Below are 16,061 nucleotides of genomic sequence, written 5' to 3' on the forward strand. Positions count from 1 at the left end.
TTCTATTTATAAAAAACTGAATCTTGATGAAGATCGGATTAGTTGATGGACTTGGAGTGCTCTCTATCATGGTTTGAAGGCATTTCTACCTATTAGGTAAGTCACTTGGTATGTGTGCAAAACCCCTTTAGGGTTGGATTTGATATGGGCCTTCAATTCCCTGTTTCGAAGTTCTTTGAACTGATTGGTCGACTCATTGGTGCGATCGGACCCATCGACCAATCCAATCGACCAATGGGTTCTCTCTTTGGTAATTAGGTCTTGCTTGCTCTATTTAAGTCCAATCTCGAGTCTACTTCGTATTTTCTGCCTCCAAACTCTTTGGAACGAACCAAAGACCTCTGCAAGTCATCTCCCTTGCGTCCTTGGTGTTTATCTTGACGGATCTTCGTCAAAACTCTTCCTTTTGCATCAAAGGTATGTCTACACTCTCTTATTCTCCTCCATCTCTGTTTTTCTTTCCTTTTTGAGTTGAGACAGTAGAGGAGATGCTGCATTCTCTGTTGCAAACATCTCTGAACTTGTCTCTCATGATCTTCCTAAGGATTAATGGCTAATGCGATGATCTTAACCATGATCATTGCAAGCTTTTGAAGGAATCATGATCAAATCATGATCTTGTCTTTGTTCATCTTTTGATTTAAATTCTCTTCTTAGATCTACTATATTGATCATGTTAGTAGTCAATCGCTGTGTTTTCTTTACATGATCCATGATCTATCAATCTCTAGTTGTTTCTCTTCTACCATACCATGCTTTCTTCAAGAATCATGACAGTTACATCTATGGTAGGTTTTGTTTCCTTATTTAGATTTATGCTCTTAGGTCTATTTTCTTGAAGATCTAAGTATGCCTTCCATGATATCTTTATCAGAATCAATGATTCACTCTCCTATTGTTCTTGTCTATGATTTCTATCTTGAATTCTTCAAGAACCATGATTGATCTAATTATGGTAACTTTTTGTTTCCTAATTTGTAACTTGAAAACTTGATTCGATTAGTGTTTTGAGGTCCTCTATATGTTAGGATACTACCAATGTAGTTTACCCCTTGTTTAGTACCCTTTTGAACCACCAAATTCGGTTCTTTAGTCTTAAAACTCTGATTTTGTAGGCCACTGTCTCCATTGGTCGACTGATTGGATCGAGACCAGAGACCAATCCAATCGACCAATGAGTACAGCAACTCCATATTTGGTCTGTTTTGGATGTCTTGATATCTTTTCTTTTAGGGATCTTTCCTAATATGTTGTATACACTTGTTTAGGACCTTCTTCTCAAGTTTGTCAAGATCTTACTTGATTTCTTAGGATTCCTTTGCAAGTTATAAAAGGTAAGGATGGTTACTTCCTTAACAACATAAATTGCATATCTTAGTTTCTATATTTGAATCTTGTTAAGTTATTTCTTTAATTAGATTCTTATAATGTTATACTACTGTGGTACTGTCTTGATATTAGTAGCATTACTTGTTTATATTAAATTGACTCATGTATGATTTACTTACCAGTTATATACAAGTTGATTGTAATTATTGATTTCTTTCCATATATGAAGTTACCATATATGTGATGTTATGAATTGATGCTTGTGTATGCTTAAGTATGGTTTGGAAAGGAGAGGTGTCCTTTTGACACTTCTGTCCTAGGACTACTACGGGAATATTATGGGATGTTTCCAGAGATGCCCTCTGAACACCTTCCTAAACTGTTGGATGACATATTTAGGAATGTCTAGTAGTGTTTGGCTAGGATGTCCCGTTATGTCAGACCCTAATCGGAGGGGTATTGAGACCGAACGACCCGTGGTAGCAATGGGGATTCATGGGCGCTCAAGACCGGTAACCAACCCGTGAGAGGACGTGAGAGCTTCCCGTTTACCATATGTGGATGACCAATAGGGTTGATGAGTCCGTAGTCAGGGACTATGAGGACTCTAGTGTGAAGGATACCGGAAAGGATTGCCAGGGGCGAGGAATGGACGTATCTGGATCTGACATGATATAACTGAGTAGAAGACTTGCATTTGGCTAGGCTTTAACCCTGACATGCGCCGGTACTTAGACCAATGGTGATGTGAGAGAGCGGTGACCTATACCCCAGCCATGGAATGTCCTGAGGGATGAAGGACCCATTACCAACCGATGATGAGTGAATGAGACTTTCCTAAAGAAGTACGGTGCTATGACTTAAAGCATGTGCGCCATTAGAGACCAGACATACATAGAGTTAGATTCATACATTCATTGTTTGTCTCATACCACATTGCATATATGTTTGTTTTGTAATCCCGCCATTTATGTTATTATGGATTTAATCGCCTTAATTGAGTTTCTTTGAAACTCATTCCTTTTTTACAATGTTTGTTAGACTATTCTACGGGGTTCTCCGAGTATCATGACTGCTCGTATGAAGAAGCGCAAGGAGAAGAGGCATATCTCCAGGAAAGTGATTGCGGTTACGACAATTACACTGAAGATTCCGCGAGTGGTTATGCTCCGTACGATGCTTAGTCCGACCATAGAGTGGAAGCGCCCTTGTGCCATTTATGAGATTTATACTTATAGGGATATTGTCTATAAGATTGAGAACAATTTAGTTACCTTTTGTACCTGCTATTGGGATTAGATTCTTCATTCGTTTCTTCTCTTTTAGAACTACATTTCCGCTGGTTGTAGAGTGGGATTTCGCCTCACTTTACTTATCTGATTTAGACACTCTGATTATATTTAGTACTCTGATTTATATATGATTCATTCTTTCCTTATTTGGATATATGGTTTATCTTTCGCACATCGATTATTATTGTTCATGATTATGTTATTGTTTATGTGGGAGGTTGATTACTCGATACCTGATCTTCGGGCTGTGGATCACACTCTCGGGTATGCCAGATTGGGTACCGGCTGGGAGGATGTAACAGGCCTTGGCCAAATTCTCTTCACAGGTCTGCAGCAAGGAGCCGTTGCGGCCAACCCGGCTCAATGCTTCCATGTGCTGATAAAAGCTCAACACAACATTCCTGGGGAAGAGGAGATTATCAGAGGAAGTCATAAGAAATTATGAAAAAATGAACAAGTAGGAAGACCGGTACCTTGTGGACTGACTAACAAGGCCATCATCGTCTAGGGCTTCAAATTCCCGACGATCAGAAGGTATAAGACTAAGGGAGCTTTATTCTGCAGCTTTTTCAGGGTCTTGTGTCACCCTATCGCTCAGCTTCAGGGTCCACCGAGGGGTGAAGACCTCCTCACAATCCTCGGAATTCTTGGATTTTTTATGGGAGGAAGCATCAACTATATCGTGCTTCCTTTTGGTTCGAGCGGAGGAGGAGACATTTGACCTCTCCACCATCGGTTTCTTCCCTTTACCCGAAGCATCAGCCACGGGCCTGATGTTCCTAATACCCCTGTAAGAAGGGTCGGGAGAGGGAACAGAAGCTTCTTGATCGGTAGTTAAGGCTCTAGGCGACCGTTGCTCAGCTGTCACAACGGCCCTAGCAGCCTTCACCTGCAAGTTCTCAGGGTTCATTCTTGGAGGCACTGCAAAGAAGAACAAGAGTTAAAATTATGAAAAGACATATCACTTCAGTAAATTTGAAGGATGATGGTTAGAAGCTCACAATGAGCCAAGCCCCAGTACTGAAGGATGGAGTTATACTCCACCTCAAGTCCATGTATCTCCTGATACCATGGAATTGATTTGATCTTCCTGACGCCCGCCTCATCTTCTTTGGATAAGGGAAGGCCCTGGTTACTTTCAGAATAGGAAGTACACTGTTTCCAGACGGTCGGGAAGTTGAGATCTGATTGCGGCGCTCGACAAAAAAAGTATCGTTCGCGCCATCTTTTGTGGTTGGAAGGGCAAGTTCCTTTGGCAAGAATGCTGCCCCTCCAATCAAGTTCAGCCTTATTGCGTTTGGAGAGAAAAACCCAGCCGAGAGGATGGGAGATAGAAAGAATATGAAAGTGCACAAAAAGAGAAAGAGATGGCGTAACGCCAAGTTCAAAACATAAACCCAAGAAGCCGACAATGAGACGCCAGCTATTGGGAAGAAGCATTCCAGGGCAGATGTCCCAGTGATTCAGAATGGCTGAAAACAAAGGATTGAAAAAAGGAAAGCGAACTCCGCTTTCCAGTGCATCTATGTACAGGGAAAACTCGCCCGGAAGGGTCGAGTCAACCCTCTCATCAGAATGGGGAGCCATAATATGATAAGAAGAAGGAAAATCAAAATCCTGGATTGCAGAAAGAAGGGTTTCCTCCTTGAAAACAGAGGGGACAGAGCCAGGTCCACCATTAGACCTGGAGGTTTGTTTCGACTGCCTAGAAGACTCAACAGTCACCCTAGGAGTCTTGGAAGATCCAGACTCAGGAAGGGCGGAGGAAGTTTCAGCTTTTCTCCCTAAACTTTTTTGGGAAACTTCAGCAAATTCTCGCCAAAGGACAGGGTTTTGTTATCACTATCCGACTGCTCGGAAGGAAGGGAAGAAAAAGCTTTGTTACCACTGCTATTACTGACACTGGGAACCAGAGAAACCCTATTATCCGCCATTACTAGTTTCAGTAAGGTATAAAAAAAAAAGACTGGAGACAGGAAGTTTAAACTTTGCAAAAGGACCAGTAAACTTGCTGATTCAGTGAAGCAAAGGCTCGAGAGCGAGAAGGCGCGAAGCAGACGACGAAGGTTCAAATTCCAGACAAGAAGAATGAAACCTACGAAGACAACGAACCGCTTTTAAAACACCCGCACCAGTGTTCGGGGATCTGAACGATCGAGATTGATTCAGCATCAACGGTCGAGATTAGAAGATGTTTTGAAAGTTTGAACTCACGAATCCGAAATAGGCGTTCGGAAACCGTCGCTTGGGTTACGTGAGCCACGATAGATCGACTGCAAAGAGACGAGTGGCATTGCCCTCACAACGCTCGAGGAAAAGTGACCACCACATTAAATGTGATATGACATTTAATGGGATACGCAAAGACTATTGCCTGACGAAGAACCCAGTTAAAAACCAAGCCCTCGGGATCGACCGAACGCTTGGTCTGGGGGGCTCGTGATACAAAGGAAATATGATCGAACCGGGTTCATACTCGGAGGATATTGACTCGCTTCCAGGCGAACCGGATCCAGAAGATAGCTTGCTGAGGAAGAAAACTAAATCAGCTATAAGCACACCCTAATCCGACTTATGGATTAGGTTAATTACCCTAATGACAACAGGCACAAATTGGCGGCTGTCACTTATCATCATTGAAGGGATAATCATCAAATAACCTGGAGGTTATCTCAGGAGTCCTCTACTAGTTCAAACTAGTAGAAGTCTATCACTCAACGGATCTAACTGTTAAGATCCAACGACTACCAGAAGAAGGCTCGAGTGCATCCAACGAAGGAGATTCGAAGGTACACTCTATATAAACCTTACTTGCCTACGAGGTGAGGAGGACTCAGATCCACATACACACTGGTAGACATAAACTATCAGAGGCTTACGATCTAGATCACTTTTCCCAGTTCTTCATTCCTTAGCTTTGTGCTTCTAGCAGAGCCGTTTGTGATTAAGTTCATCAACTGACTTAGCCTTCGGAGGTGGACTCCCGATGTAAAATCCAGCTTTTACCTAACCTTGACCCGACCCGGTCATTGTTGTGTTTGTAGGTCCGAAGACCCGAAGTGGTGGTAAAAGGGACTTATGGGCCCTGCTGGTTGATGACGTGGTGTCGGAACTCCAGTATATGGACATTGATGATGATGCTGCTCCTTCCTTGAGCACATCATCAGTGTTAAGTTAGAATCTGCGCACTGATGAAGAGTGAGACAGTCGAGATATCAAATGGACTCCTGTGCATAATCCGAAGGTACTCCCTAAAACTAGACCTCTTAAGTGAACTGTAGGAGAAAACCCTATGCAATTTGACCTTGTATAGCCCTCCAAGTCCACACCTAAAGTTGTTGAACTATTCTGTTAAATTCTGCAGAAACATGTTTTGGTCGATACTATTGGTCGATACTATCGACCAAATGTATCGACCAACAGGTTTGCTGAACCCAGGTTTAAAGATTCTCTGGAATATTCTTTTCTATTTATTTATTCCTCGAGACTAGAGCCCTATTCTAGCTTTTTCAACATTTGAGAACGTGGGAGAGCCTCTCAAGAACTTCTCCTTGGTAATGGTGAAGCATCTACTCCATTAATCATTGCCAACCACTCATTTCCACTTTCTTGTTCCAATCTCAAGGTATGACTCTTTCTCCTAATCACTTTCTCACTCCTCTTTTCTCTATTTTACTGTTGGGACCATAGCCAAGGTGCTGCAACCTTGCAAACACCTTGCCATGAGCCTTTTATACCTCATATATTGATGTTTTCACCGATATGACTATGATTTATTCACCTCATGATCATTAACTACACATTTCTATGATTTATTGCTCACCAACTTGCTTTATTTAGCAAAACTGAGATGAAGCCTATGATTAACCTAATCTACACCTTGCATATGAGTTCAATGTTGCTTCTAAGTGATTCCCTATCTAATCCCCTATGTTTTCCCCCAATTTGCATTAAGATATAGCTAATGCCATGTTTAACAACTCTTGACCTTGATGAATCAATTTGGGGATTTCTAAATGGACCATTGGATTATGTTAAATTCGTGATAATTAGTGTCCCTATGTTGTGCTTAGACTATTCCCCAGGTTTCATATCCATCCGAGACCCGGAAGACCGAATCTGGGCCAAAACCCAAAAAGCCAGCTTGCTGTCCGAAATCTTCTTGGTCGATGCTTGTTGGTCGATACTATCGACCAATAGAGTTGCTGTCAACAACTTTTGCCTAGTTTTGATTCGTTCGATCTCCGATTGTTCTGATTTCTTCTTTAACCTTTCATATATGCTTGTTTAGGGTTTTAAGACTATTTGGGCCACTTGCTTGTGATCTTGGACCATTCTCTTCTCCAATTCAAGGTAAGGATAGTTATCGATAAAATTACATAGGACATGGGATTTTGACTTGGTGCTCCTAACCTAGTGAGCATAGTTTCTATTTCATATTCCTATCATGTTAGACTTGCTACATATGTCTTTCAACAGTAGCTTTGTGTTTACATTATTTTATTTCAATGTCTTATCATGTTTATCAATTTCAATATATGATGACTTATGTCAATGTCATGAATCGAATGTTTATTATGATGTTGTATTTTGTGAATTGATATGATGAACTTGGGCATGTGATTGCTTAAGTATAACTTGGGATTGAGGAGTACCCTACTGGTGCTTCTGTCCTTGGACATCGGAGGGAATAGTATGGGATGTTCTCCGAAGGTGTCCATCGACGCTTTCCTGGGTTATTGGATGACAAACATAGGACTTGTCTAGATGTATGGCTAGGATATCCCTATCATATCAGACCCGATTTGGAAGGGCATTGAGACCGAACGACCCGTGGTAGTAGTGTGGATTTGTGGGCGCTCAAGACCGGTAACCACTCCATGAGAGGACATAAATTGCATTGCGGTTACCCGAAAGGGGCCATTTATTAGTAGGGTTGCAAATGGTTAGACTTGGGCTCACGGGCACTCAAGACCGGTGAAATGATCCGTGAGGGGGACGTGAGAGCTTCCCGTCTACCATTTGTGGATGACCAATAGGGTTGATGAGTCCGATGAGTAATATCCGTGACTCTAGTGTGAAGGATACCGGAAAGGATCCCAAGAGGGGAGGAATGGACGTATTTGGAACTGGCATGATATGATTAAGTAGATTACTTGCATTGGGCTAGGTTTTACCTTGACATGCGCCAATACTTGTACCAAATGGTGATGTGAGAGAGTGGTGACCGAAACCCCCAACCATGGATTTGTCCGAGAGGGATGCAGGACCCAATTCCCCCGAGTGATGAGTGACTGAGACTACCTAAAGAAGTATGGTGCTATGACTTAAAGCATGTCTACCATAGATGACCAGCATACTTAGAGTAGAATCATATTGCATTATATGTCTCATATCATCTGCATCATTTTATGATTATCTTGTGGCTTATGTGTTGTGGAATAACTTCCTTGCTGAGTTCTTTTGAACTCATTCCTTTTCTGTTGCAATATTTTGTTAGGCTACTCTACAGGTGATTTCTCTGATGGCACATTCCCTGAGGCGGACCCGGATGCTCATACTACTATCCGGAGGCTAGCTACAATGAAGACTTCGGTGACGGTACCAAAGCAGATCCTCCTGCGTATTAGGGTTAGCCCTGAGATAGTATGGGAGCAGCCATATTGGGTCTCTGAGGTCTTCACTATCGAAGAGAACATATTTATTGTGGAGGAGACTTATGTGTAGCTACCCACCCCCTTTTTGTGACAATTAAACTCAGAGGAATTGTAATAACCTTAAATTAAATTTCATAACTTGAGACTTGTACTTATTCAGTTTTGACCTCACTTCCGCTTATTTGAAGGAGTGGATTCCGCCCACTGCCTTCTTAATTTATCTGATATGATATTTACTTCCGTACTCTGATTATCCTTGGTATCTCTTTTCTGAATTCTATTATTATCAATTGCTAGTTTAATATTGATTGTTCATAATTATGTTATTGTCGATGTGGATAATGTGGTCCCTGAACTAAGGATCTTCGGGGCTGTGGATCACATCCCGTGTATGCCAGATAGGGTATCGGCTGGGTGGATGTGACACCCGACCCCCGCGGTCGGGCCACGTCTGACGCTTTCTTTTTGCAGGTCATCACAAGGAGATCTAAGGGCTGAGCAGATTTTGGACGCATCAGTTTCAAATCTTTTCTGTTATTTTTTTCAATGGGCGGTAAAAGAATCATTCAAATGGGACATAGCATGATTATGGAAAATCTTAGATTTGGAAATGGGAAGTTTATTGCTCCTGATCTGGTCTTGGTGTTTGGATTTGAAACCATGGAACCAAACCAATAATAACCAAAGAATAGGGCCAATGAAAACCACTAACAGACTGGATTAAAAGGCGAGGTGATATGCATAAATACCGAAATGGCGGAAAGTTGATAAATAAGTGATAACTTGGGAGGTAGGTCCTAAGTCATTTAACTCTTAATTTTGATTTTCAGCTGTAGTCTCCATTCACCACCCCTGAAGAGAGTTGGGTTCTTTTATCCGTAAGGGTAGAGGTATGTGTTCCCTTTACTTCACATATTTCTGCTACACATTAGGGGCACCTACCTCTGAATTTTGATAAGAAAAATCAGATGTAAGCCCCAATGGGTCCTCTCCTAATATGTGGTGGAAACGTGTGAGGGGAGCTCAAGGTAGACAGGTAGACAATCCGGACTCCCCCGAGCAAGGCGAAAACCAATCCTTCGTTCTCTGGCGCTCTGCAGAACAGAAGGCCAGAAGGTGCCCCTGCTACCTTCCCAGCTTCATGGTGTTCAAGTTGTAGTGAGCACTATGTCCATGCGCAGGCAGCCACTGCCCACCCCACGCAGGCAAGCCTAGACCACCATGATCTTTTCTCAGCACCAGCTTCTAAGGGTGGTGTTCACCACTAATGGTTCTTGTAGTTGCCAATGGTCTTCCTCTCTGCAGGATCCTATGATATGCATGAGTAGTGCTCCCAAAGAAAGAAAAGCATAGAAAGAGAGAAGAAAATTCTTGGGAATCATCATTTGGCACCAGCCTAAAACTTTCAGTTGAGATTTCTTATTTGTCGATCAAACCATGTTAAGCTTGAACAGAGCAAACATTCAAACACAGTAAAAGAAATGCAGTGCAACTAGTCAACATATTTGATATAGATTATACAACTCTCTATAAATGGGAGGTAAAACCACCTTTCCCTGATGGGATAGTAAGAACTCATTCCACAACATTACAGTAGTGTATAATAAATATATATCAAACCAAACAATCAGATTCAGACCCTGAAAATCATTAGATATGGCCTGAGAAAGATTGCTGGAATAGAAACGAATAACCTATTACATTACACCTTTATGAGGATGAGTAGAAACCTCTTCATCTTGGTTTCTACTCATCTTTCTCTAATATATATATAATGACTTGAAGAGAAGCCTATGAAGCATTCCTTTCTGCCTGTTCCGAAGCTGTTGCAAGCCCTTGCAACATTCTGACTATTTCAGTAGTGTCTTCCAAAAAATATTTTGCCTTACTGGGCTTCTGACCAACAGTACAAGCAAACACTTCAGCCACTGAAGAGAGAGATGGGTCTGCCATGACACTTGTAATGACCTCAAACATATCCTCATCTGACCGATCATCGCCGATGCACAACACGAAATCTGGAGCCATTCCCTTTAGTTGCATTGATTCTAAGAGATGTGCAGCCACAATACCTTTGCTAACACCCTGTGCAACATTATAAAGAAAAATGAATAACTGGATACTCACAGTATTCAGAGCCTCTCTTTCTTTCACTTCTTGATCTTAGGACTGTCCATGGAAGGAATATATTGTATTGTCCGTAAGAGAAGGAAAAGACCCACATGTCATTAGAAGTTTAATCTTTCTGTAATCATTACATTGAGGCAAGTAATGAAGCTTAACCTCTAGGTTTACTACTGATAAGCCCCTCATATAATATATTCATCACTATAATGACAACAGTTGGAAATAAAATTGTTAGTACTAACCTGAGGCTTAACTTCAACAATGTGTTGTCCACTCTTTACAGAGACTGGTTCATTGGCAAGAACACTTTCAAGGTGAAGAAGAAGTTCTTTAGCTTGACACGAACCAAAATCTGGATCAGCATATTGGTAATGCCAAACAAGTGCACTCTCTTTGGTCTCTATCCCTGAACCATCAGTTGCTTCCGTATACAGTTGCATCACAGGCTCTGCTATCTGTTTCCAGTCGAAATCTGCAACGGGCACACAAGTTTCCCATTCCTCATCTTGATTTGGCCTGAAGAGGATTTTTTGCAACAAAGATTTACATCGAATGTTCAAAGAACACAGAGAATTTCTTATATTAGGAACAAAATTACAATACTTGACTTTTTTGATTATTTATACTTCGACAAATTGACAGAAAAAGGTTAAACTAGAGATGTGATGAGTTATCTAAACACAAGAGGCATATATGTAATCAATAGGTGAGAGGTACCTATGGTTCAAATATTCTACCAAGTGATTGATAATAGATCAAAGCAGAATTTAATAGATATAGTTGGAGAACAGTTACGGAACAAGGAGCTCAATAAATACATGCATGCATACCTCATGAAATAACCATGCTCTGCTGCCATTCCAAGTCTTTTGCAAGAAGAAAACCATTCTGTCAGTGTCTTCTTGTCTCTTCCACTAACAAGGAAAACGACATTCTTTGGATCTCTGCAAAGGCTATTCAAGATGTTAATAGCTTCTGGATTTGGAGTTTTATTGATTGATGTCTTTGGCATCATTGTACCATCATAATCTAAGAGAATTGCCCGCTTCTTGGTTCTCTTGTAAGCTGAAACTATATGTTCAACAGAAAGCTTCCTGAAATTTGGATCAAGTGCAATTACCCTGAAACCTAAACCAAAACCAATACCCCAGCATCTCTTCCTTTCGTGTTCCTTACATGCCCTTTGGAGATCTTGTAGAAAACTCTGTACCCAGTATCCAACATCGTGTGTGCTTATGTACCTGTAGTGCTTCTCATGCCGCAATTGTTTCTCAGATTCTGGAATTACTAAAGCAGAATCCATTGCTTCAGCAACTGCATCAATGTTCCATGGGTTGACACGGATGGCCCCACTGAGAGATGGTGAACACCCAATGAATTCTGATACCACTAGCATGCTCTTCTTTGGAGCTGATGGGTCCAATTGCAAAGTGTTATCTAGTTTTTCATTTCCTTGCCGGCTTATAATGTATTCATAGGGTATAAGATTCATTCCATCTCTCACAGCAGTGACAAGGCAACACTCAGCGATCACATAATATGAAACTCTCTCATAGAACTGAAGTGGGGTATCAATCAGAATGATAGGGTTGTAGCCTGGCCTCCCGAATCTTTCATTAATCCTTTTTGCTGTGGAATAAGTTTCAAACTGAACCTCTTGTACATCCCTCCCTCTGCTTCTTGCAGGGTTTGCAATTTGAACCAACACAACCTTCCCCCTACAATCAGGGTGTTGTACAAGCAACTGCTCCATGGCCAACAGTTTCAAGCTTATCCCTTTGAAGATGTCCATGTCATCCACCCCAAGTAAAACCATCTGACCCCTAAACTGATCTCGTAGCTCAGCAACCCGAGCTTCAGTCTCAGGAAGATTAATCACAGAGCTAAGCTGGCCCATATGAATACCAACAGGAAGAATTTTAATGCTGACAGTGCGTCCATAATACTCAAGGCCTATGTAACCTCGTTTAGACTGATAATCAAGCCCTAGCATTCTACTACAACATGATAAGAAGTGTCTAGCATAATCAAAAGTATGGAACCCAATAAGATCAGCATTTAGGAGTGCTCGGAGCAGTTCATCTCGAACAGGAAGAGTCCGGTATATCTCAGAGGATGGGAAGGGGCTGTGAAGGAAGAACCCCAGCCTCACCCTATTAAACCTCTTCCTAAGAAATGTTGGCAAAACCATCAAATGGTAGTCATGAACCCACACAAAATCATCATCAGGACTTATGACTTCCATCACCTTATCTGCAAATATCTTGTTGACGGAGACATAAGCTTGCCAAAGGGACCGATCAAACCGCCCACCATGATCTGGAGAGAGGGGAAGCATATAATGAAAGAGAGGCCACAGCTGTTGCTTACAGAATCTATGGTAGAACTTACCAAAGAGTTCCGGAGGAATAAATGCAGGGACACACTTAAAGGTCTCTAGTAAGGTCTGTGATACATCATCCTGTTCACTTGGATCAATCTCTTCTTTCAGTGAACCTACATAGATCACTTCAACATTTTCTCCAATTCCTTCTTTGAGTTGCAAAAGAAGGGAATCCTCATCCCAACTGAAGTACCATTTTCCATCACCACTAGGCCTTCGGTGTGCCCGAATCGGAAGCTGGTTTCCTACAATGATAACCCGTTCTTGAGGGACAGACGACGGAGCATCAGAGCCTAAACCATCGTTGTTCTCATCATCCAGCTCAGAGATGATACCAGCGACTGTCATAACTCTAGGAAGCCTCTTCCCTATTCTACCAAAGTTCGGAGAATCACCATTGGCAAGGTCCAGGAGGTTTGAATAAGACCTCGAAACCATTTTAGGGAGAGATCAAAACACAGCTACACAATAACAGCAAGTGTGTTGATTCCTGTTTTTCCCTGTTGGCAAATGTATTCAATTAGACTCTGAAAACATACTGTTTAAATCATCTTTAGAAAGTATAAGAGGAGTCATAAACCATTCTGAATTTCAATGACACACAAAAAATTATGTAAAAGCAGTAAATCTTTAAAACAAGAAAATGAATTCTATCAAGCAAGAAACTAAGAACAGGCGGAATCTCCTTTGTTTCCTTAACTTTATCAGCAACTGAAACTGGTTGAAATCAGTAAAGTATGATATTGAAACCTACGAACCGAGTTGAGTTACTTCCAACAATCAAAATTTAACCAGAACAGACAAAACAAGACAAGATACTTTCAGCTTTTGATGTAACCAAACAACTAATTCAACAAGAAAAATGGAAAGAACAAAACCCACCAAACTGGAAAGATCCAGAAAACCCACTTGACCAAAGCTAAGGTGCTTTCACTCCATCCACACACCACGTATCTCACACAGTTAAGGATTAGAGATGCAAAAACCACCCTCAACCAACAAAATAAACTCAGCATGAAAAGGTGGGGGTCAGGGTGGAGAGAAACGGGGAAAAAAATCTCTTTACAGTGAAGGGCATCTAGAAAAATTACTTACTATGAGCATGTTCATGAGAGCTGCTGTTAGGAGTGTGAAGAAGATGCAGAGAAGAGGCATTTGAAGTTGAAGAAGAAAAGATATTACTTGAATTTCAAGGCGTGGTGGACCCTTGTCACTGTGGATAGAAAGATTCTACACCAAAAAGCTCAGTTCTTTTCTACATTTCAGAGAACTTAGTCCAGAAACAAATCAAAAGCAAGTGACCCAGTGCCTTTCCGCGTATAAAAGCATTTGATTCTCTCTCTCTCTGTCAGACCAGAGGAAAACGGTTAAACACTCTCAAACCAACGCCGTAATAAAAATAAAAGATTCCACAATTATAAAAGGTTTATTGTAGTCCGTTAGTTCTGAATCGGAAAGACTCAGTATGAGTCTCCAACTCGTTCATAGTGGACTCACTGTAGAGGCAACTTGTCACATCGGTCCCCCCACCCCCAACTCTCTGGCCCATCCTTAATTATGAAACATGTGGGTCCCACACATCATTCTACGGACCAGTTTCAGGATCATCTAAATCATATCTTTGGGACCCATTGCTATTGTACCAGATGCCAATCCAACGGACAAGATTGTGAAGCGATAGGGCGAAAAGGACTGATCATCACATAGAATTGTAGAAAGCTCTGTTGCACCTGTCCCGGGCATATAAGAAATTGTGTCCATTAGCTAAGGAAAATGGCCATTTTAATTTGAAAGCTAGCGACTAACGGTGACACGTAATATGGTGACCCCATCTTTTCATTGTGAGTTTTGTTTGTTTTGTTAGTGAGGCTATCAATCATGGCTGGTTCTGTAGTTAAGACGATTGTGTCAATGGAGGATAGCAAGACACTATGGCGCAAACCCCAAGGGGTGGCTCAGGCGGTAAAAGACCAATGCTTTAATATAAGAAGCTAAAGTTTCAATCCTCTGAAGGCCAGGGGCAAAGCTTTTTGCCTATATTAATTATATAAAATTTTCCCTAAGAATACAATAAAGGTGTGTATAATCTCGTCCGGATGAACCTAAGATCCTAAGGGGGGAAAAATCATGTCTAGGCCAGCTTAGGCATACTTAGACTATTAATCAAGGGGATGCTTATATATAAGAGAGGAAACCTGGCCTCAAGGAGAGTGGAATTTGGGGAAGTACTTGTATATGGGGGAGAAGCCCTAACCCTAAGGATATTCTAACTCTTGATCGCTTATTTACGATGTATTGGTCTTTGGGTATTAACATTGTTAGAATGATATTCGTCAATCCATCCTCAAAGTTAGCTTAGTTGATAAAGATCAACATATTTTTTTTTCTTTGGGGGGGGGGGGGGAAGATTTGAAATTGTATAATAGGAGGTGGGGGCTATACCACTGAAGCATCGAACCTACGACTTCTTTATTAAGAGGTGCTGGTCATTACTAACTAAGCAACCCTTTATAAGTAAGAAATTTGAGAAATTTTGAAAATTCAATAGATGTGGAGTCATCACTTAGCCTCATTATTCTAATAGGAATGGTGCATTTAATATATAATTTAAAACATAGGGGATTGTAAATGTAAAAGTATAAGTTTTATGGGTGTAACATAATAGTTTGCAAACACAGGGATGTATTGGGGCTTAATATAAACTCCGCTATTTATGCTGCCACCACTCTTCAAATTCACTTGAGGATGATAGGACAAATTTAAACCGTATGGTGCATTATGAGTCCCTATCCCATGTGGGGTTTAGTTTTGTCCTTGTTGGTATCTTTTATTCCCTTCTTTCTTCGTTAATTACCTTTTATTATTTATCATTTTTTTTTCAATTCTTTTCATTTAATTGTATTCACTTCTATGTCACAAATTCAACTCTCTTGAGGGAAATATGTGTCTATATAATCCATATTTGTTAAACAGCATTGAAATTTCATGTGCAATGCATGTAAATATTTGTTGGGTTTTTAAATAATTATATTTGTATTGATTATTTGGTGTTATTCACGAACTAGGTGATGGAGTTTACAAGGTCTATCCATCCGGCTGAATATCTTTGATGATAACATCAGTGAATATCTTTGAGTACGCACATTCCAATATTATATATCAGCTTCTCAAAATTTGAAGTAAGCAATGTGTCAATAAATAAATCTGTCAAATTATCATTTGAACGATGTCAATGAATATCAATTTCACCATTTTGTTGAAGATTATGAGTGA

General features: G+C 40.9%; 1 protein-coding gene across 1 annotated transcript; it reads right to left on the minus strand.

The window, feature by feature from the left end:
* Positions 1-9,540: 9,540 nt before the first annotated feature.
* Positions 9,541-14,114, minus strand: LOC149012221 (alpha,alpha-trehalose-phosphate synthase [UDP-forming] 5-like). Its single transcript, XM_089158962.1, has 4 exons — positions 13,884-14,114; positions 11,236-13,288; positions 10,648-10,921; positions 9,541-10,363 (listed from the first exon to the last, which is right to left on the minus strand). The coding sequence occupies exons 2-4, from the start codon at positions 13,224-13,226 to the stop codon at positions 10,070-10,072; spliced, it is 2,559 nt and encodes an 852-aa protein (XP_089015088.1). The 5' UTR covers positions 13,227-13,288; positions 13,884-14,114; the 3' UTR covers positions 9,541-10,069.
* Between the last annotated feature and the right edge of the window lie 1,947 nt (positions 14,115-16,061).

Source organism: Hakea prostrata, chromosome 6 (genome assembly GCF_041222555.1).
Source record: "Hakea prostrata isolate BN-2017 chromosome 6, UWA_Hpros_2, whole genome shotgun sequence".
Lineage (NCBI taxonomy): Eukaryota > Viridiplantae > Streptophyta > Magnoliopsida > Proteales > Proteaceae > Hakea > Hakea prostrata.

Bases quoted from the DNA above. Each gene is read 5' to 3' on its own strand.
- LOC149012221 (XM_089158962.1), bottom strand. From the start codon at position 13,226: ATGGTTTCGAGGTCTTATTCAAACCTCCTGGACCTTGCCAATGGTGAT. The intron at 10,922-11,235 runs GTATGCATGCAT...AATCCTCTTCAG, and splicing joins GAGCATGGTTATTTCATGAG to GCCAAATCAAGATGAGGAAT. The intron at 10,364-10,647 runs GTTAGTACTAAC...AATGTTGCACAG, and splicing joins TTGTTGAAGTTAAGCCTCAG to GGTGTTAGCAAAGGTATTGT.